Raw genomic sequence first — 23,775 nt, 5'->3', positions numbered from 1 at the left:
TGGGTCTTATGCTACAAACACACACAATTACAAGGACACAAGCAAATAATTCAGCAGCAAGGAAGGCCTTGGCTGCTCTCTCAGTGATTCCCTCCCACTGCAAATAAGAAAAAAGTCCTCTTCCTTAGGCGATTATCCAAGGCTCTGCACCACAGTCCGTTCTCCCCACTGGACAGTAAGAATCTTATATTGTGTTCAGAGAGGTCTCCTCGTGGTCCCTTCACTCTTGACTTGTTTGTTTCATGTTTTTGCCTGTGCTGCTCTCATTGTAAGATGTATTTACCTCCTCCCTGTAACTCAGCCTGGTGCAATCCGGCTCCTGGGTCAGCAGCTCCTGCCTCTTCACACGGCTTCCCCACAGCTAGACAGCACTAGAATCTCTCAGAGCAAACCTGCTTCATGCCGTGGCACTTGATACAGCCCTGACCTACTGAGCTACTCTTTCACACTGGACCCTGGGCTTTGTTCCCCTTAGCACCTGATGTTCAGGGCGAAAGGCAGCTAGTCCTGGAGGTAGAGTGCTCTAGCTACCGCTTGTCAATTACATTCATCCAGCCAGTCAACTGGTATTTTTTTTTGAGACAGGGACTCACTATGTAGTTCAGCCTTGAACTCACTATGTAGCCCAGGCTGGCCTCAAACTTGCAGTGATCCTCCTGCCTCAGCCTCTTGAGTGCTGGGATTATAGGCGTATGCCACTACGCTTGACAATCAACCACTTTTGGTACCAGGATTGAACGTGGGACCTTGTGCTTGCAAGGCAAGCGGCAGAACCACTGAGCTAAATCCCAGCTCTCAACCAATTTTGAATTGTCACTTTCCCTAGGCTAGACATCTATGGGACATCAACAGGGACAATTTCAACAACATTCTCCATAGGATTAGACATTGCAGATTGTCTCCTTTGTCTCTAATTTCATTCTAGAGAATCTGGGTTTACTCACACCAAAATAGCCAGGTTTGGGAACACTGAACTTGAAATAGAAAGTTTAAAAGCTAGCCCAGGGGGATTTAGCTCAGTGGTTCCAGCAGCTGCTTCGCAAGCACAAGGACCCGAGTTTGATCCCTGGTACCAAAAAAAAAAAAAAAGCCAGGTCAGGGATTTAGCTCAGTGGTGCCACCGCCTGCCTTGCAAGCACAAGGACCTGAGTTCGATCCCCCACTTGGTACCCCCCACCAAAAGCTTAAAAGTTTGTTATTAGGCTGGTTGAGCACTTGCCTAGTGTACTAGAGATTCTGGGTTTGGTACCCAGCATGACAAAACAAAGCACAAGAGAACACTTGTTACCAGTTGAATGATGCCTTAAACAAATTAACTACTCAGCTGAGACGGGCAGAAAGGGGACACTGTCAGTCATCTCCCAGGCTCATCAGGGGGACTGGGATAAAACAACCGGTGAGAGTATTACAAGGCACTATTCATATGTTTATTATTATTATAATCAGGACAGTAATGATCAATCGAGTATCTACTTCCAACTAGTGTAGGAAGAAATTACTGGTTAACAGATGCGTACATTTTCAAAGGAAAGAAGGGGAAAGAGTATTTTCAAAACCACCATCAAATGGCTATACTCATTCATCATTTGTTGCGATGCTGAGGACTGAACCCAGTGCCTTGCGCATGCTGTGGGGGGCACTCAACACTGAGCTACACGGCTACAATTTAAATTAGAACGTGTCTCTGCTGGTTTTTTAATTAAAAATTAAAGCATGCAAAGTGTGATTAAAACACCCACCTGTGGCTTTGTGAAGTCATTGGCTGCGCACCACTGAACGAAGTGCTGTTTTGCTGCAAACAAACTCTTTTCATCCTTCTTCTTACAATATACGCGAATGAGCTGCTCTGCAAATCTCTCCGGCAGAAGCTGTGAGACCTTTTTTTAAAAAAGAAAAGATTCTGCTGTCACTTTGAATTCACACATCAGAGAAGTGTGTGCTGTTCCCTAGGCTTCTGAGTACCGTTTTTGATCCTTAAAAGCACACAGTGCGTTGCTATTTTATCCCAGTTATAATCCAAAGGAAAAAAAATGAAGATAATTGTCACATTGCAAAATGTCCCATTTTATATCAGTCAGTGAAAGACTCCTTCCACACAGAACACATGTAATAAGCACTTTATCTTACATGATTTCTTTAAAAAATTTTTTTTTGGGGGGACTAGGGATAGAACTCGGGACTTTGCACTTATGAGGCAGGCGGAGGCACCACTGAGCTAAATCCCTGGCCATGATTTCAACTATATAGCAGCCACTTCCCACCAGATTTATAACCAAACCCCTGAATACTACACTTTCACTGATGTTTACCAAAAAGGAAAGACTGGTTAAGGTGGTCTAATCTGCACATATACTTTAAGATACGCCCTTTTAAAACCTGTACATATTGACTTTAGGACCTAACTGAATGCAAACACAAATTTACTATAAAGACTTGTCAAATATGAACTACCATAGTGTATTTTGTTTTAACCTAAGTGATTACCTGATTTCTAGTAATCTTGATTGCTTGGCAAGGGTCACTCTTACAATAGAAGTGAACATGATCAATTGGATTCTTGTCTTCCATTCCATAATCCATGTTGATAACCTTAATAGAAGTAATCAATAAGTAATCATGAGAACTGAAGTCAGGGTTGTAGGGGCATCACAAGAACTGGTATGGGCTGGGAAGCAATGGTGTATGCTTGCACTCCCAGCACTGTGACTGAGTGGAGGATCACAACTCGGTCCTGTCTGGACCACGTAGTAGGTTGCTATTTCAAATTAAAATATAAAAAGAGCTATGGATGCGCCCCCCAGTGGTAGATACCCCTGGATTCAATCCCTAGTACCCTAGTTCACTCACACACACACACACACACACACAAAGTAGAAATGGAACAGAACCCTCTGGGGCTTATGTAAGATCACGAGTAAACTGTTGCAACATGGTGGAATAAAAATAACTTTGACACACGACCACCCACAGGAATTTCATTTAGAAATCTGGGGTGAGGGGAGAAAGTATTTGTGTGTTCAATATAAGTAGGGTATAAAGTCAATACCTACTATGGGACAGACATGGTCTGTGTATTTTTTTCTCCCACAGTATTGGGGATGCTAGGTAAACACTCTACCGCTTTTTGAGGCAGGGTCTCAGTTAGTTGCTCAGGCTGGCTTCAAACCTGCGATCCTCCTGTCTCAGCCTCGCAAGTAGCTGGAATCACAAGCGTGTACCACCATGCAAGCTGAGATGCAAATTCTTTTTGTTTTTGTTTGCTTGTTTTTTCTGGTACCAGAGATCGAACTCAGGACCTTGTGCTTGCAAGGCAGGTGGTGGCATGACTGAGATAAATCCCGGGCCCTTAGTTTGTTTTTGGAAACAGGGTCTCACCATGTTGTGTGGGCTGGACTTGAACTATGTAACCCATTTGATCCTCCTGCCTTTGCCTCTTGAGTAACTTGGATACAGGTGAACCCCCTCCAAAGCTGGCAAGCCTTTTAAATTTAAAGGAATTAAAAGTGAATACAATAAGGAAAAATCAGGTCCTCAGTTGCAAAAACCAGCACAGATCACACACTTGTAATCCCCATATTCAGGAGGCTGAAGCAGGAGGATTGGCATGAGTTTGAGGCCAATCTAGGTAGAATAGTGAGACCCATCATAAAAAAAATAAATAAAAACCCCACAGTGGCCAGTGGGCCCACATTAGACAGGGTAGGCAGGGATAGTGCTAGCTGCACTCCTTACTTCTGGGAGACCTGATGCCATCAACTCTTTCCTCCCTTCTCCAGGGAATTACACAGTCTTTGATGTAAAGAAAATCACAAACACTACTCCTCTTCATCCCTTGCCTCTCCTTTAGGGTCAAAATCACTGTAAATTATCTCCCCCTACCTTTGTGAGGTACTATATCCCTCTCTGGGTAGAGGCTGAGTATCCCTTATCTGAAATATCTGGAACCAGAAGGGATTCAAATTTCAGAGTTTTTCAGATTTTGGAACATCTGCACGGACTACCACATTTTATGAGCATTCCTAATCCAAAGACTCCAAATTCAAAATGTCCCAAAATCTAGTAATCAGAAAATTTCAGATTTTGGAAGTCAGGCCTGGTGGCACATGACGTTAATCCCAGACCCCGGAAGGCTGAGGCAGGAGGATCACAAACTTGAGCCCAGCCTGAACAATTTAATGGCTTAAAAAAGTGAGAAGGGCCAGGGATTTAGTTCAGGGACACCGCCTCGCAAGCACAAGGTCCTGAGTTCCATCCCTGGTACCAAAAAAATAAATAAATAAATAAAATGAAATAAAGTGAGAAGAAAATAGGTCCTGATGAGCTAGGAACAAGCAAATTAAGAGGAGACAAGTTTGAGGACAAAAAACAAGATGTTTAAATTAGTGATTTTTAAAAAGAGAGTAGTTTCAATGGTGATGATGTCCAAGGTGCCAAGGTGCACTGTGCCGGAGTCCTGGCTGGGGTGAGGTGGATACGGTCACTGAGGATGAAAACGAAGACCTTGAAAAACTGGCTCCACGAAGCCACTCAGCATAAGGACAAGAATTGGAGCGGAGAGGAACGCTAAGCCAGGTTAAAACGTCTACTGAGAACAGTATGTGGTCTGCACAAAAGTGATTATTTCCTTGGGACAAATTCCTAGAGTAAAGCTGCTTTATCGATTACAATTTTGGGGAGGGGTTGAGACACAGTCTTGCTTTGTAGCCCAGGCTGGCCTTGAATTCACAGTGAGTGATCCTCCTGCCTCAGCCTCCTGAGTGCTGTGATTACAGGCATGCGCCACGCTGCCTGGCTCTACATTTTAAAAAAATGTATGTATGTATGTTTTTTGAGACAGGATCTCTCTATGTCAGTTAGGCTGGCTTTGAACTCACCATGTAGACCAGGGTGCCATCGAACTTGCACTGACCCTCCTGCCTCAGCCTTCCAAGTGATGGGATTACAGGTATGTGCCACCATGCCCTGCCTCAATAACATTAAAAAATATTTTTGTTTGTGTTTTCTGAGTCTCACTATATATTCCAGGCTGGCCTTGACGTTATTATGTAGCCTAGGCTGGCCTCAAACTTGGGGTGATCCTCCTGCCTCAGCCTCCCAAGTGCTGGGATTACAGGCGTGCGTCACTATGTCTGGCTTGTCATCTATAATTTTGGAACATTCTTCTAATTTGGCTTCTTATACCAATTTACACTTTCCTTTTCACATACCCCATCAACAAAGAATTTTATAACACTTTGTTCTTAAAGTCTGATGTAAAAAAATTTTTTTTATTGCTGCATTAACTTGCCTTTCTCAGAGTACTGGTAAGGTAAAAGTTCTTTATGTTTGCTAGTGGTTTGTGTGTCTTTTCCTACATGCGCCTCAAGTGTTACACCTGTTGAGATTGCACTCTCCTTACTTTTTTTTGTTTTTTTTTGGTACTGGGTATCAAACTCAGGCCTTTGCATTTGCGAGGCAGGAGGCGGAACCACTGAGCTAAATCCCTGGCCTCCTGGAGACTGCACTTGGAGAGAAACACCAGATAGGAAGTTGAGGGATGGATTAGGACTGATCTGCATTGAGGACAGGCCAGACCCTCCAGTAGAGCAGAAAAGCCAAGGGCAGACATGCAAGAGAAAGCCAGGGAAACGCTCTGGGGAGTGAAGTCTGCTGGAGACTCAGGAAGGCCATGTACGACGAGATCCCTCTACTCTTGCAGCCCTGCTCTAAGGAAAGAGCGAACTGCAGCTTGATCTGAGGACCTGTGCACTTCAGCATCAGCCAAGGAGACACACAGTGGGGCCACTCTGTCTCCCCGGTAAAGAGTGGTTGCACGGAGCTCACCTCCCACTCCAGATATGTCAAGAAAGTAACAAAGGAGAGGATTATGGAAAAATTACAAGAAAAACATCCTCCTGAGATTTCAGGCATAGAACTCTGAAAATAATTGTTTGTTTTTGGTTTTTTTGAGACAGGCTCTCACTACGTATTTGAGACTGCCATGGAAGTCACTATGTAGTCCAGGCTGGTGTCACTCACAGTGATCCTCCTGCCTCAGCCTCCTGACTGCTGGGATTACAGGCGTGTGCTACCATGCCCAGCCTGTGAAAATAATTTACATAAAATAAAACATGAGAAAGCTGACTGGCATTCTTATCAGGTTACAGGACATGTGGCCTCTAAGAAAATAGGAATAAAAACAATTTTTCCTTTGAGTATGTATGCAGACAAACAAATTGGCATGTGTCACTTTTGTGATTTTACTCCCGCCTCTCTACCCCCTCCCTTTCTGTGAACTACAACCCTGGTCTTTTTTTTTTTTTTTTAATGTTTTATTTTCAGGCAGAGTCTTGTTAATTTTTACATCAATAAATTCAAGGTTCTATTATCACATGACCATAATTATATTAAAAATACTGGCAAAATGTACAAAGAAAATTTAAAAACTGCTCAGTAATGTCAGTTTTCTGTGAGGTCACAGCTGATTCTCTTTTTTCCTTCTATCTTTCTATATTGACCCAAGTTTTTATGATGACTATATACTGCTTTTATCACAAAGGGAGGCTTTATTTTGAATTCTTTACTTGGTCTATTCTTGGGCTGAATACTTACATCCACTATGAAATCTTCAGCTTTCATTTCAGCCTCCAGGACCAAATCCATAGGTTTAGAGTCAGCAACCTCTTTCGGAAGGTGTTCATACTCTTCCTAGAAAAGATGAACCCAATTTTTCATCATTAAGTATTCATGTCACAAATACATTCCCTCTCTAAAAACAGCACTTCACTAAGAAAAATGGTTAGCGATAGCCCTTGTAGATACAGCTCCTACCTATGCTATCCTTTAAGCACACACAGCAACCTTCATGAGAAAATTTCACATTTTGAAACAAGTGGCATTAATCTGCTAGAGAAACAAGAGGAAGTAAAACATAACCTAAGAAACTATTTTGAGGTAATAATAACATCAGTGGACTCTTGCTATGAGTTTCTGTCAAATAGAAAAACCTCTAAGAAGCCAGAGATAGGACTGGGGATTTAGCTCAGTGGTTCCACCTCCTGCCTCGCAAGCACAAGGTCCTGAGTTTGATCCCCAGTACTAAAAAATAAAATAAAATAAAATAAAAAGAAGTCAGAGGCAAAAACAGATATCAGAACTAAAAGGACAAGCACGTGCCAGCTGGGTGACCAGATACACTGTGAAGGAATTAAGTACAGGTGACACTTGAACAATGCAGGTCCACTTACATGTGGATATATATTTTAAAGATATGTGACAATTTCAAAACAAAAAAAACAAATTTGTGGAGAAATTGGAGGCCTAACAATATGGAAAAAAATCGAGAAAAAGGTATGCTATGAAAGCATAAATTAAAAAGATATTAGAAAATACTATTTACTGCCACACAATATATAATATTCTGTTGTACCAAGTGAAATTTTGCCAAAATGTATACATACAGACCATGTGTGGCTCCATTCCAAGTTGAGAGAAATATAAAGAAGTGTAATGATGTAGGATTGAATCATAACCCCGTAAAGCTAACGGCAGCACGTATTACCGTAGTGTCACAATCTCCCAGCCACCTCCTGCTGCTGCTGTGGTGTTCACCATCCTGTGTGAGCGGTGTGTCTCTAGTAAACTGTGTACTGCGGTGAAAAGTCCTCTCTCCCAGTTCTCCCGCTGTATATAATATATATATATACATATATATACATACACCGATACCTGTTAGCTGACTTTCACGTTATCAGTTAGGCTGTCAACTAACAGCAGGCTATCGGTAAAGTTCCTGGGCAGCCAAAAGTTACACAGGTTTTACTGCACAGGAGTCAGCACCTTGTGCTCCACTTGAGACACCTGTAGATCCATCAGTTCCTCAGTCGGTAGGAACTTTATTTTCAGGGACTTTCCCCTGATATTTATTTCTCTGTGCTCAAACATCTTGCCAAAATCAGAGGCCCCTTCTTTCTTGCTGAATGAGGGAGGAAAGGTTTGGACTTAGACCTGGCTTTGAATCCTGGCTGCCTATGTTCCCATGAGCAAGGTATTTCATCTCACCCAGGCCTCAGTTTCCCACCTACTGCCTTGTTCTGGATTGGGATGGGCAAATGGCTTCTGAATGGACAGCAGGGATGGCGCTAACCTCTCACCAATGAGAAGACACTTGCTAACTCACCCTTCTAATCTTGCGTCTCCCAGGCTGGGTCTCACCCACGTATTTGTACAGATTGCGGTATTCAACATTTTTTAAAACTTCTCGTGCAGCATCCAATTTGGGATCAGTAGAGTGTAAAATCTCCAGAAAAATGTTATCTGCCAATATGGTGAAATTTTAGTCATATTAAAATGAAAACACAAGATTTGAACATACAAATGCTGTAGTACTCCTGAAGTGGTTTCTAGAAGCCTTTCACGAATGCTGACATATTATAATCTTAGTCACATGAATATTATTTTAAGAGGAAAGTTGAAAAACTTGTTTCCCCCCTTTGGTACTGGGGATCAAACTCAGGACCTTGTGCTTATGAGGCAGGTGGTGGAACCACTGAGCTAAATCCCTGGCCTGAAAAGTTTCTTTAAAAATGTTCCATTCATAATCCCAGCACTTGGGAGGCTGAGGCAGGAGGATCGCTGTGAGTTCGAGACCAGCCTGGGCTACAAAGTGAGTTCCAGGTCAGTCTAAAAAAAAAAAAGTTCCATTCAACGTCTTGGGTTTACTTCAAGGTAAGTTGTGCACGCGGAACGATGGAGATGTAGCAAGATTGCACTAGAGCTGATACCTGTCGAGTTGGGGAGATGGATACAAGACACAGTACATGGACTGCTGTTAGTTTGTTTTTAAAAGACAACGATCCCTAAGCATTTACAATAAAATTATGTCTAGGATCTGCTTCAAAATAGCTCATTGTTTGACAGGGGTGGGCAGATGAGGGGAATGAAGCAAAATCGCTACGTATCTCAACTGGTGAAGCTAAGTAACAAGCACATGGAATTTTGTAAATGTCTTTAAGCAGTATTAAGTATTCCAAACGTTAATTCCAGGGTAACAATAAAAGAAATATTTTTCCTTTTTTGTTTCCCTCCAATTTTTTTATTTTGAAGTTTCAAAATACAGTAGCCATTGCCTAAATTCATTCATTATTAACATTTTTCAACACATGCACATTCTCTGTGCACTTATTTTTGGTGAAACATTTGAAAACAGCAGACATAGAGACCTTCCTCAACCCCTAAATACTTGAACAATCTCTCAAGAACAAGAATTATCTCTTGTGTAAAGAGATCAAGACGTTTAACACTGACATGAAAATGTTATGTAAACTGCCGTGAGAGTGTGCACATGCAATCTTAGCACTCAGGTGGCTGAGGCAGGAGGATCACAAGTTTGAGGCCAGTGACAGTGAAACCCCCTCTCCCCATCAAAACTTACTTTAGGATATAGTCTATCTCAAATTTGCTTACTTGCCTCAGTAATTCAGCGTAAGGATTTTTGTTACTGGATAGAGGAATTGAAGTATATGAATAATATTAGTGGTCATACTTTCTATTTCTCTTAATCTAGAACCAGACTAATTGTTCCCTTTGCCTTTCAAGATATTGATATTGTAGAAAAGTGCAGGTAGTTGTGCCTCTGTGTGTGTGTGTGTGTGTGTGAGTGTAATTTCAGTAATAGGGATGGAACTCAGGGCCTTACACTGGGCTACATATCCAGCTCTTTTTCATTTTTATTTATTTGTGGTACTAGAGATTGAACCCAGGGATGCTCTAACACTTAGCTACATCCTGAGCTCTTTTTATTTTTATTTTGAGATTGGGTCTTACTGACTTGCCCAGTAGCCTTGAACTTTGATCATCCTGCTTCAGCCTCCAAAGTAGCTGGGATGAGAGCCATGTACAGTATCTGACATGCCTGGCTACTTGTTTTATAATATATTCTATTACCGTGATGGGTTATGTTATATTTGACCAGTTAGTTAACAATCATCAGATTTCTCTATTATAAATACACATTTTTCTCTCTCACACTGGAGGTTAAACCTCGGGCCTCTTGCATGTGAGGCAAGCACTCTACTATTGAGCTACACCCCCAGTCCCTATTTCTCCCTTTTACAATGAATAAGTCATAGGTAGGGGGATACTTAAAGAGACTGCATGATTATTCCAACAAGCATTCAGTCAGTGGCTTGGGACTCACTGATGATTCTTATCTGAAACAACCACTGCATTTTATAAAATGAATTTTATTATAATGCCCTTTCTTGCCCACCCCACAAAAGAAAGCTCCCTTATGTAATCTACCCCACTTAAATGTACATATCCCTCGCTACTGAATTTGTGGTCCTTTTATTCCTCACATTCAATGATGCTTTCTACAATCTTTCCGTCCTCAGTTTTCATTATTTCTTCAGTTTAAAAAACAGAACAATTTTATATTAACGTAGCCAGATGAGACTGTTGCTGCTATTAGGAATTGAACTCACGACCTTGTGCATGTTCCAACACTGAGATACATTCTCAGCCCTTTGTAAAAGCATTTTTATTTTGAGACAGGTTCTCAGTAAGATGCCCAAGCTGGTGCTGAACTTGCAACTCTTCTGCCTCAGCCTCCAAGAGGCTGGCATTACAGTCATGGGCCAGGATCGGCAAGACTAGAGTCCTAATCTAGGCTTTTCCTTTATTCTTGCCTAAACTGATGGAATGTTTTCCTTAATTGCAGAATCTTAATTCTTGGAGGCCTACCTAATCCCAAAGTTTACCTCAAAGCCACAACACCATGAAACCTTCCTCAGTCTATTGAACCCAGTGATGTAACCCTTCCTTTCTCTGACCCCAAAGACCCTTATGATACCGTTCTTATGCCTTTCATCTATTCTACCTGGTGCAGGCTTTTAGGGATTTACATTTTTATTTCTGTTGGATAGAAGAGGAATTACTGAGTCACAGGATAAGTATATGTTCAATTTTACAAGAAAAATGCCTGTTTTCCACTAGAGCCTCTACCATTTACATTCCCAGCAGCGATGTATGAAAGGGCTATTTATTCTAGACAAGTTTTTAGGGAAGAGTTATACAGAAGCAGAGGAAGCTGCTTGTCTATTAAACTTAATGGTCAAAATACTACTCTGAAATAGTGTAGACAGCGTTCAATTGGGGAGTCCAAACACTTGGTTTTGCTGTTTATTTGGATATATTGTGCTTTCCTCCAAGTGGCCTCAGTTTCTTCATTTGAGTTTGAAGTAGATGGCGTAAATCATAAATTTAAGATTCTATGATGCAGATCAGGCATGGTGGCACACACCTGTAATCCTAGCACTTGGGAGGCTGAGGCAGGAGAATTGCTGCAAGTTCAAGGCCAGTCTGGGCTACATAGTGAGTTTAAGGACAGAGTTTAACTACATAGTGAGATTCTGTCTCAAAAAAAAAAATTCTATGATTCAAACTTAAAGAATTTTGGTGTGTTTGTGCTTTATGTTCCACTCATAGCTTAGGAATATTGAGGAATAAATAGATGTATCCAGGGCAGAGGGTATAAGACAGTATAGCTCAATGTAAAGTGCTAGGTTCAAGCCCCAGCACCAAAAAAAAAAAAAAAAAAAAAAAAAAAACTAAACCCATTCAGTAATGGAATTTAGGAATTTTTAGGAAGCAGAGAACAAACACACAAACTGGCAGGAATGAATTACTGACGCATAGAACCTGGATGATTCTTAAACACACAGGACTTCACGCAGCATGACTCCATTGGCATAAAAACATAAAACGGGCAAACAGTGCTTATGTCTGATTAGAAAGGAGCAGAAAAGCACTTTTTGAGGAGAAAAGAGTGTCTTGTACTTGTCAAAGCTCTAATAAATGTACACAAGATTTGTACATTTGTAGGAACTGTACATATATTTTATAATAAAAGAAAAATCAATTAACAGAAAATATAGAAAACTATAGAACTTAATATTGAAGGACTTAGGATACTACTCTGAAAGGCATTAAATGAGATGGATCAACAGATGGATAGGAGTATGTCACAAGTGCTAAGTACATGATAAAGTAATTTCAGTAACTGCAACAATGTAGGTGGTGAGTGTATAGGTAGGTGTTCACTGCAAAATTATTTCAATATTGCTGAATGTTTTCAATACTTCAAAATAAAATGTGAAAAGATTCCAAAAAGGTTTTTTTTTCTTGGTTTTTTGAGACAGAGTCTCACTATGTAGTTCAGACTGCTCTGGAACTCACTGTGTAGCCCAGGAGAACTCACAGCAATCTTCCTGCCTCAGCCTCCCGAGTGCTGGGATTATAGGCGTGTGCCACCACGCTCGGCTCTCCAAAAAGTTTTTAAAAAAAAAAAAGAAAAAATGCTTAGGAAGTTGAGATTTTTAAACAAATACATGCTGTGCTGACTTTTGGAAAAGCAGTAATGGTAATAGAGGGACTTATGGCCCTATCCATTTGAAGTCGGGTAGTTAAGGGTAATAAGGATTAAAAAAGCCTGTTCAGAATAATATGCAAGAAAGAATACTGTCTCTGTCTCAAATGATGAGAGCCGGACAGGCCATATCCTCTTCTAAGCAGGTAGAAAAAGCACTAACACGTGACCTAATCTCTTACCTGGGAATTTTTTGTTTGTTTGTTTGTTTGTTTTGGTACAGGGAATCGATCTCAGGCCCTTGTGCTTGCAAGGCAGGCGCTGGAACCATTGAGCTAAATCCCCAGCCCTACTTGGGATATTTTTGTACCTGGAGCAAATGATGCAAAGAGACCAGACAAGTTTAGAACAGTGTTATTCTAAGTGGAATCTGTAGGGCAGTGCTTGTCTATTGACTACCGACTAAAACTACAGAGGCAAGCACAGCAGCTGACGGTGAACGCCAGAAACCTGTCGAAGCAGTTTGGCACCACTCCTATAACATGCAAAGTATGTCCGTGAACACAGTAAAAGCCATTTTGGTGGTGTGTAACCTTCATGGTGAGCAAGAGCTGTTTAGGGTTCCATAAGGAGGACTACACTAAAATGGGTACTATTTTACAGTTAGTGTGTCAACTGACCCAATCATATGAAATCCAGACTATGTCTTCTCATCAAAAAGAGCTGAAATGCAATTATAACTTTACAGAGTAATTTGTTAGAACTGGCTTTTAGTGTAGGACTGAATATGACTTTTCAAAACACAGCATCATTTCCTTTATTACGAATAAAAATTTTAAATATCCCCGGGTTGCTTTAAAATCTCCTTTGCTGTTCCTATCAACATAATCCTGGGAGACTGGTTTACTACGACACAACTGAAACAGAGAAAAAATGTAGACACATGTTACCTCCTATAACTTTGTTATCAATCCAACCTTAAGTTAGATATGTTAATAAGCAAGAAACAAACTTAGTTGTCATATCCTAAACCTTAAATACTGACACACAGTGTTCTCAGAGTGCACAAAGACATTTGCTACGAAGAATCACCACTTCCAACTTTGGCTTATTTATGATTGGAAAGTGGCTACCTACTTACAGGGGTAACACGAGTTCTCCGTATTAACTGCCTGCGTATGCACTCATCTCTCGGTACCTGTGGAGAACTGGTTCCATGACCCAGTGGTCACCAAAACCTAAGGGTGCTCACATTCCTTATATAAAATAACCCGTGTGCACATGCTCCTGCATACTTTAACCTCTAAATTACTTACAGGATATAAATGTTATATAAACATTTGTTATGCTGTGCTGCTTAGGGAGAAATAACAAATTACAAAAAAAGGTTAAGACAGATGCATTTTTCCCAATATTTTTTATATTCATGGTTAGTTGAATTCACAGTTTCAGAACATGTGAATTCAGAGGGCCAAATGGATTTTAAAAGAATATGTAGGCAGGGCCAGGGATTTAGCTCAGTGGTTCTGTCACCTGCCTCACAAGCACAAGGGCCCAAGTTTGATCCCGGTACCAAAAAAAAAAGAATATGTAGGGCCAGAGATTTAGCTCAGTGGTCCCACCACCTGCTTTGCAAGTGCAAGGTCCTGAGTTCGATACTCAGTTCCAAAAAATAAAAAAAAGAATATGTATAGTTTTTGTAATGCAAGTTTTTCTTTATTATATTTATTAAACAGTAAAGTCTGACAAAGCTGGGTATGGTGGTGCCTGCTGTAATCCAAGCACTGAGAACCAAGTTTTAAAATTTTCAGCCTGATCCCAATGATGAATGTAATTGTATTGTATACCTAAAATGTACCCATAAACTCAATGAGGAAAAAATTTTTTTTCAGCCCTTTTAGATTGATAGTTTCTATAAAGTAAGATAAAAATAAACTACTAGGGCCAGGGATATAGCTCAGTGATAGAGTACTTGCTTGAGATGTTCAAGACCCTAGCTAAGATCCCCAGCACCATTAGAAAAAAAGCATTACATAAATTAGGTGGGGAAAGGGCACAAACAAAATATAAGACTATTTTTCGTTCTTTGTTTTGTTTTTTGAGACATGATATTGCTATGTGGTCTAGGATGCCCTTAAACTCATTATGTAGTCCAGGCTGGCCTCAAACTCACAGTGACCCTCCTGCCTCAGCCTCCCAAGTGCTAGGATTAAAGGTAGGTGCTATCATGCCCAGCTTACTCATTTTTATTCTCAATCTATACTTTCCTAATTTAAAGAATCAGCTACCACTCTACTCTAACCTGCAGACTTTGTTTCTGAAGAAATAGAAGAGCTAACCCTAGCCTCGTATGCTTTGCAATACAAATAATATTTTAAAAACTAGGTATGGTGGCTCCGCACCCACCTTGTAAGCACAAGGTCCTGAGTTCGATCCCTGGTTCCAAAAAAAAACAAAAACTAGGTATGATGGCACATGGCTGTAACCCTAGCACTCTGGGAGGCTGAGGCAGCAAGATCACAAGTTTGACAGACCCCAGCTTAGGCAACTTAGCGACTTAAGTAGACTCTCAAAAGGATTTACCTCCTTTTTATAGGTAAGGAATCTAAGGTTCAGAGAGGTTAAATCACTTCACCAAGATTACCTTGTTTGTATAACATGTAGATAAACTCAACTTTTAAAATATGCAGTATAATCATTTAGGAAGCGACAAGACATTTGAAAGTGTGGCAAGTAACCTATCAGTAATCCAGGGACAGTTTTTATCATGTCTGAGATGGACCATTATATTACCTTCAGTTCTTACCTGTCAGCTTGGTGAAGGCTTCCATGTCATCGATTGCTGTAGAAATGTGATATTTTTTCCCTTCAGCACCTATAATCTCTATGTAGGGGTCTGCTTTGAGGAAAGCATCTGTAATCCTAAAGATCATTTTATGAAAATATGCTTAGAGAAATTCTGAGTATTTGTGCTTTACACCTTACTAAAGGGGATCTTTCTATTCTGGGAAAATAAAACTGTTTTTTTTGTACTAGGGATCAAACTCAAGACCTTGGCCTTGCGAAGCAGGTGGCGGAACCACTGAGCGAAATCCCTGGCCCGAAAATTAAACTTTGAGGGAAGATATTCTAAAGAAAACTGCTTCTTCCTCACCAAATAAATGTACAATGATCTGTGAGCTCCTGCATTTACTTGCTCCAGCAACTATGGGGAGGGTTTCAGATAGGTTGTTTCATTTAATTCTTCCAACAATGGGTAGGTATAATCAGCTCCAATTTTACAGATGGAGAAATAATACAATTTTCCTTCTGGCAAGTTAGGAAGAAGCAGTGGCAGGCTTTGAACACAGACCTTTCTGACTCCCAATTAAAAAAAAAAACTTACCGAACTATCAACATACTAGTTAGAGGACCTATTCTAACTAGTCACTAGTCTACCCATGATAAAAGATATTATTATCATTATTATTATTTTGGTACTGGGGATCGAACTCAGGTCTTTGCGCTTAACGAAGCAGCCACCAGAACCACTGAGCTAAATCCTCAGCCCTCATGATAAAAGATAAAAAATAAAAATGAAGAAAATTTCTTTCTTTCCTTTTTTTTTGGTACCAGGGATGGAACTCGGGACCTGGCACTTGCGAGGCAGGCGGTGGAATCCCCAGCCCAATGAAGACAATTATTATCACAGCACAAATATAAATGTTAACATGAAAGGTTTATAATAATCCATTTAAAGCTATTTTAGACATGGAATCAACCTGACTCACACTTGATCTTTGTTTTTGTATTGGGATCAAACCCAGGGACTTGCACATTGTAGGCAAGTGCTCTACCCCAGCCCTTTTTAAATTTTATTTTGAGACAGGTTCTCACTAAATTGCTCAGGCTGGCCTTGAACTTTGTTTTTTTTGTGGGGGAGGGTTGGTACGGGGGGATCAAACTCGGGACCTTGCGCTTGCGAGGCAAGGCAGGCGGAGGAACCACTGAGCTAATGTGCTCAGTCCCCGGACCTGGCCTTGATCTATGGATCTCTCTGCCTCAGCCTCCTCTGCGTAGGTGGGTATACTTCATCACACTGCACTCCCGGTCAAATTTTGAGTGTGGTCAAAATTTCTCACGCGGCGGGGGAACCCCAACTCCTCATGGAGTCTTTGAGCCACATACAGCAGATTCTACTGTACTATTTTGTTTTGGTTCTGACTGAACCAGAGAAAAAGAGGCGTCATTCCTGCTGGATTTATTATCTGCTACTAACTTGGATAAATATTTGACAGGATAAAACAGATGTTTCTCTTAATCCTCAAGATTAATTACTGTTATTAATCTCAGGATGTCAGTTGTTCACGTCCCAACCCCCTACCTCCACGACCAGGATCTGCCATGTAAGTGACGACCTGTGCAGAAATCCCGAGCCACTTCGGCCCCTCCTCGGGGTCCTGCCCAACTCGGCTCCTCCTCCAGTCATCCGCCCTACTCTCTACTTGCCTGTTTTCCTCCTCTTCCCCCGACGAAGTTTACTTTGTGCTGGATTTTGTCCGTTTGTTTAAGGAGACTATTTTACTTACTAACTTTGGACCCAACTTGAATTTATCTGGAAATCTCCATTTCAGCCAAGTATGATAATGCAGTAAAAGCACCATGGTAGATTTTACGGGGAAATAACAGTAAAATTTCTTACATAGTATCAATGATGTTACCGACTTTATGCTGATAAGCTCTGCGGTGTAAACAGTTGCGTGTATGGAACATGTCATACAGATTGCCAACCTCCTGTAGAAAAACATGAATGTGTATTACTTTAGGATCAGACTCCATACATCTTGTTAGGAGACAAGTATCAGTATGTAAGGCAAAAAAAAGGGATGACGGCAGACAAAAAGGCTACATGCAAGGCTATTTATTAAAACCCTTGAGGGGCTGGGGATTTAGCTCAGTGGTTCCACCTCTTGCCTCGCAGTCCTGCCTCCTGCCTTGCAGTCCAGATCCCAGTACCAAAAATCCCCCTAGAAAACTCTTGAGGCAACTAAAAGAAAGGGGTGGGTAATACTATTTATCAATTTACATCTCTTCTTCCTCCCTCCTTTCCCCTCTCATCCCTGTCCTTTTTTTTGGGTACTGGGGATCTAATTTGGGTCCTTGAGTTTGCAAGAAAGGCGGCAGAACCACTGAGCTAAATCCCTGGCCCTGTCCTTTCTTTCTTAAGATAGAACCCAAGGACTTCACACAGAGCTACATTCCCAGCCCTTTTAAATTTTTAAATTTTGAGACAGGGTCTCTCTAAATCACTAAATTGTCTAGGTTGGGCTTGAGTTTGTGACCCTCCTGCCCCTGCCTCCCAGAGTGCTGGGATTAGAAGCAAGCACCACCACAACCATCTGTGACTTTCTTTGGGTAAAAAGGTAACACGCCTATAATCCCAGCACTCAGGAGGCTGAGGCAGCTGGGCTGCATTGTAAATTCAAGGCCAGTTTGAACTGCATAGTAAGATCTTATAAAATCTATTGCAAACTACGTTCCAAGTTTGTAATAGATCCTGTTAGGTTTTTCTGTTTTCTTTTGTTTTCAGTTTTCCTTTGTGCTAGGTATTAAACCCTAAGCACATATTTTACCACAGGTTCTGTTTTAGGCATTTTTTGGGTAACAGGGATCGAACTCAGGACATTGCACTTTAGAGGCAGGCGGCAACACCACTGAGCTAAATCCCTGGCCTCTGCTTTAGGCATTTTAAATACATCTTTTAATCCGATCACTAACTCTACAAAATAAGTATTGTTATTCTTATGTTCGTTTATTCTTCTTTTGTTTTGTTTGGTACCAGGGATCAAACTTGGGACCTTGGGCTTGCAAGGCAGGCAGCAGAACCACTGAGCTAAATCCCCGGCCCAAAGTTCCTTCTCCTTGACAGTACAATACTAGAGTACGATACTATATATCATTCTTTAGTTACAAGACTGTCATCTAGCAGGGACCTAGTGGGGTTGAAATTCTAGCTCTGTCATTTATTAACTCTATTCCTTCATATGGCTCAATTTGCTCTCCTGTTAAATGGTGCTATGGTTTAAATATGGTTTGTTCCCAGCAAAATTCATGTCAAAAGTAGGTCTCCAAAGTAACAGTGCTGAAAACTAATGGCATCTTTAAGAAGTAATTAGGTTAGGGCCAGGAATTTAGCTCCATGGTGCCACTGCCTGCCTCACAAGTCCTGAGTTCAGTGAGGTAATTGGGATTTGGGAGCAGCACTCTCATGAAGGGATTAATGTAGTAATGTAGTTCTTCAAGAGAAGTTTTTTTATAAATGGAGCCTGGTATGTCCCCTTGCTCTCTTTAGGATGTGTTTGTTTGTCCTTCTGATTTTCCCCCATACACTGAACAGTAAGTGACCCTTATCAGAAGCCAGTCCCATGCTCTTGGGCCTCCATAATTGAACTAAATGAACCTCTTTTCTTTATAAAGTATCAAGCCCCAGGTATTTTGTGATAGTAACAAAAAACAGACTAAGACAAATGGGCTAATAATAGTATTTCACAGAGTTATAAGGACTGTTGATCCATTCAAAGCACATAAAACACTGCCCAGGGCTGTTGATGTAGTTCAGTGGTACAGGGCTTGCCTAGCAAATGAGCAGGAGCTCTTGGTTTCAAGTCCCAGTAACACAAAAACAGTAACAACAATAAAACAGTGCCCAGTGTTAAATAAACGTTGAATTTAACATTATTGCTATTTAACAATTCAGTAGCAGTGAAAAGAGCCTTAAGATACTTAGAAATATTTAATGAAAAAGACTGATCATTTACCAGCTTTTCCAAATAGCTGAAAGTTATTTCCAGACTTCAAACAAGGAATTACATACACTGCTCTTGTTGTCTCCTTTGATATAGCTCACCTTTTCTCTAGTGCAAATATGTTTTTTATTATCCACCTCACAGACGCGGGCAAATTTAAGAAAGCGCTTGTAATCAAAATTATTTTGTATTCCAAGATGATGGCAGTCCCTATAAGGAGTCCAAAGAAGAAGATGAAATTTTTCAACGCAAAAGGTGTACTTTAAATACTAACATTGAATTCATATAAAGATTTCACACAACTTTTCTGAAGTGTTCAGTGCATACCTGGCAAAATAATCCCATTTGTCTACATCAATGCCATTTCTTTTATTAGCCACTATCTCATAAAGGAAGCTTTTCTCTTTGGGACGTCCTTTATATGGCCACTAGAAGATAAGAAATCCCAGGCAACATTTTAGGATAGGATACAAATCTACTTATAAGCAAAACAGTTGTGTTCATCTGCAAATTATAAACTGGGAATGAGATAAATCAGAAGGGTCTAGGGGATCGAACGCTTGCAAGGCAGGCGGCGGAACCTCTGAGCTAAATCCCTTGGCCCTCCACTTCATTCTTATAAAAGTAGAAAGTCGCGGGGCTGGGGATTTAACTCAGTGGTTTTGCTGCCTGCCTCTCAAGTGTAAGGTCCCAAGTTTGATACCCGGTACCAAAAAAAAAAGAAAAAGAAAAAGAAAAAAAAAATTGAAAGGGAAAAGAAATGAAATGCTAAGGTATACATCCTAGTAATACTAACTCTTCAAGCTGGGGATGTAGCTCAGGGGTAGAGCACACACATACACATACAAAACTTCAAGTGCCATTCAAAGGATCCCGATATATTATTACATTTCCTACAAATGAGAACTTTTTTATTTTGTTTTATTTTCTTTTCTTTTGGTACTGGGGATCCAACTTGGGTCCTTGCGCTTACGAGACATGGCAGAACCACTGAGCTAAATCCGCGGCCCACTGTTTTCTTGACTTAAATCTTTTTGAATATATGATTTAATTATGAACTAGTAAGAATGTTTCTGAAATAATGCTTAAATTTATGCATTAAGATAAATAATATACATTCAGTAGCTTTACATCTAGGTACATACCTAGTCTAAACAACATACATACTTTTCAAAGCAGTTTTGGATCTCTACTTTTTTGGAAATCAAATCAAATATTTGCTGCACAATCTACCTTTTTTTTTTTTTGATACGAGGGATCAAACTCACGCCCTTGCTCTTGCAAGGCAGGAGCCAGAACCTCTGAGCTAAATCCCCGGCCCAATCCACCTTTTAATCTTACGTTTTATAAGTAGATTTGCATCACTTAAGGGAAAAAACCCTTAAAATCTCAAGGGAAAATTATTTTCCAACTTTTTTTTTTTTTTTGGTACAGGGGATCTAATTCAGTTCCTTGTGCTTGCAAGGCAAGCGGTGGCACCACTGAGCTAAATCCCCAGCTCTCCAACTTATTTTAAAATTAAAAATACAGGGCCGGGGATTTAGCTCAGTAGTGCCACCGCCTGCCTCACAAGCATAAGGTCCAGAGTTTGATCCCCAGTACCAAAATAAAAATATAAAAAGTACAAAAGAGTTTCCTCTGAACTAGCTGAACTCTTTAGGTCTCCATATATCTCAATATTTCAAATAGGTTAACTATAATGGATAAACAAGGTACACTTTTACATTTGCAAACTAACTTATTTAAGGGTTCTAACTAAAATATTGTATATATATTCATTTAAAAAGATTTGTAAATATTTTAAATTTAAGAGTACCCCCCGACACACATACCGGGATCAAACTCAGGACCTTGCACTGGCAAGGCAGGTGCAATCTACTGAGCTAAATCCCGGGCCCCTAAGAGTAACTTCTAAAGAACTAAGTTAAAAGACACAAAAAACAAACCTTTCATATTTTGGATTAGAGGGTAGAATATACAACTTACATTTTCTCAGTGGCCCCTTTAAAATAGCCAAGTGTGCACCTGTGAAATAATTGGAGGAAACATACTAGAGAAGAGCACCTGTCAGTTCAAATGAATTGAATACAGTACAGACTTACCGAAAAATCTTTGACTGGTGACTCAAGTGGTCCTGCAATTTGTTCCTTGATAAAACAAATATCTTCCTCAGGGATTAGACCATAGTGTTCCATGATAGCTCTGAGTCCATTAGAATTAACTAAATACTCAAACATCTGAACTGACCCCTGTTCATGCTGGAAAAATCAGGATATTATGGACTGTTAGAGACTCTATCAGGACCTCCAACTAAACAAATGATTGTTGTTCTAGGTAACGCTGATACAATTACTGCATGTTCTACTGCACATTAATTACCTAGTTGCTAACTGCTGTTTTGCGTTTTTGTTTTTTGTTTTTTTTTTTGGGGGGTAAAGGGGCTCAAACTCAGGACCTTGTACTCGTAAGACAGGCAGTGGAACCATTGAGCTAAATCCCTGGCCCCAGTTTTGCAATTTTAATTTTTTTGTGCCAGGGATCGAACTCAGGACCTTGTGCTTGTGAGGTAGGCGGTGAACCACTGAGATAAATCCCTGGCCCCAGTTTTGCAATTTTTGTTTTTTGTATCAGGGATCGAACTCGGGACCTTGTGCTTGTGAGGCAGGTGGCAGAACCACTGAGCTAAATCCCTGGCCCCCGTTTTGCAATTTTGAAAATTTGCTGAATTTGTCAATATTTTGTCTACAAAACTTCTATAAGTCATGCTCATTATATCAGAAATATAATAAATACATTTTATGAGACATAATCATTTATGTTACCTAGAAGAATATTACCAGGCCATAGAGGCAGAATCCCATTTTTTTTATGGTGCCGGGAATTGAACTCGTGTCCTTGTGCTTGCAAGGCAGGTGGCAGCACCCCAGAGCTAAATCCTGGGCCGCCAGAATCCCATTTTAATGAATCGATCACTGTAAGAATTTAGTTGTATTTTTTCATCAGTGTTGGAACATGTGAAGCCAAAAGCTGTTAGTGCTTCCACCTAGTGGCAAATAGAGGTAAATTCGACCTTGTCAGTAAAATTAGACTGAAATCAAGATCTCTGGGTTGAGAGCCAGGCACGGTGGCACATATCTACCTAGCAAGTTCAAGGCCAGTCTGGACTATGCAGCAAGACCCAGCCTCAAAAACCAAAACCAAAACGAAAAACCAAACAAACAACAAAAAATAACTAGACTGAAGTCTCAAATCAGCCCCAACTGGCTCATTTCTTTGTTTACTAATCCACAATCACTGTAAACATCAAATGACCTCCGGGAAACACCAGTCCTATTACAGGTCTTTCCAAAACAAACTAAAGATGAAAAGCAAAACCTAAGTGGTCCTATAATGATTTTTTTTTTTTTTGAGACAGGGTCTCACTGTGTAGTTGAGACTGCCCTGGAACTCACTATGAAGCCCAGGCTGGTCTTGAACTCACAGTGATTCTCCTGCCTCAGCCTCCCGAGTGCTGGGATTACAGGTGTGAGCCACCACGCCCGGCTATAACTATCTTTTAAAAATTGAATCAAGATATAAATTAATCTATTCACAAAGATTTAAATGTAACATTACAGAAATTTGGAAGACATTTCCTAACCAAGTGATCAAAATTACTATCACAAGTAATGGCTCAAATGGGTTTTACATGCCCGTCCATGTGCTACATTAAGGAGACATCACTTTATGACATTGTGCAAGAAATACCAAACCTGGCTATGGTAATATTCGATCAACTAAAACTCAAATCGAGGGTCATTCCACAAAATAGCTCTCCTAATCTTAAGAAAATGACAAGGTCATGAAAGATTAAAAACTGAAGAATTTTCCCAGATCAAAAGAAAAGACAGATGTGAATAAAATATAAATAATATACACTGAACCCTACACTAGGAAAATAAAGTTTTTCCCACTTTTCTAACATGGTCAGTTGGTGAAATTAGAAATTAAGTCCATAAATTGGATAATAGTGATGTATCAATACTAATTTCCTGATTTTGATAATTGTGCAGGGACTATACTATTCTTGTTTTTAGGAAATGTCTAGTGAAAATACTTAAGAATAAAAATGTTAATATTTTTTGAAAATATTTTTAAATATAGCTGGGTGTGGTGGTGCATGCTTGAAGTTCCAGCTATCAGGAGGCTGAGACAGGAGGATCACTGTGAACCCAGAAATACAAGGCAGCCCGGGCAACAGCAGGACCCTGTCTCAAAAAAAAAAAAAAAAAAAAAAAAAGGATGTGTACATTTATTTTCAAATGGTTCAGAAAAAAATTATATACAACTTATAAAAATAAAGCATGTTTAAAAGAAAACACAGCAAAACATTAACATTTGGTAAATCTAGATTGAAGGCTTTTTTTCAGTGAAAATTCAACTTTTCTGAGTGAAGTTATATAAAAGTCAAATGTTAAAAAATTGAATCCAGGGCCAGGGATTTAGCTTAGTGGTTCCGGTGCCTGCCTTGAAAGCGCAAGGACCGGAGTTTGATACCCGGTACCAAAAAAAAAAAATCTTCACCAAAAAGATGTAACCCTAACCCTAAGTAATAGTATAAAGTACAAATAACAGAAAATGGTATTCAACATACATTAGAGAATG

The 23,775-nt window shown here is 40.1% G+C and overlaps 1 protein-coding gene across 2 annotated transcripts in view; it reads right to left on the bottom strand.

The window, feature by feature from the left end:
* The window catches only part of Samhd1 (SAM and HD domain containing deoxynucleoside triphosphate triphosphohydrolase 1), a 55,021-nt gene that overhangs the window by 2,853 nt on the left and 28,393 nt on the right, over positions 1–23,775 (bottom strand). Inside the window, exons 7-15 of one of the 2 annotated variants that reach the window (XM_010640022.2) lie at positions 21,234–21,389; positions 19,459–19,559; positions 19,233–19,341; positions 17,028–17,119; positions 15,153–15,268; positions 8,159–8,295; positions 6,592–6,687; positions 2,485–2,589; positions 1,740–1,877 (exon numbers count right to left, since the gene is read on the bottom strand). In XM_010640022.2, the coding sequence (XP_010638324.1) occupies positions 1,740–1,877; positions 2,485–2,589; positions 6,592–6,687; positions 8,159–8,295; positions 15,153–15,268; positions 17,028–17,119; positions 19,233–19,341; positions 19,459–19,559; positions 21,234–21,389 (1,050 nt within the window). The remainder of the gene's footprint in view (positions 1–1,739; positions 1,878–2,484; positions 2,590–6,591; positions 6,688–8,158; positions 8,296–15,152; positions 15,269–17,027; positions 17,120–19,232; positions 19,342–19,458; positions 19,560–21,233; positions 21,390–23,775) is intronic. The other variant, XM_010640023.3, reaches the window with a different exon arrangement.

Source organism: Fukomys damarensis, unplaced genomic scaffold (genome assembly GCF_012274545.1).
Source record: "Fukomys damarensis isolate Sample0158 unplaced genomic scaffold, DMR_v1.0_HiC HiC_scaffold_22, whole genome shotgun sequence".
Lineage (NCBI taxonomy): Eukaryota > Metazoa > Chordata > Mammalia > Rodentia > Bathyergidae > Fukomys > Fukomys damarensis.
Note: the sequence above shows the minus strand (reverse complement) of the source record. Positions and strands in the feature narration are given on the sequence as shown.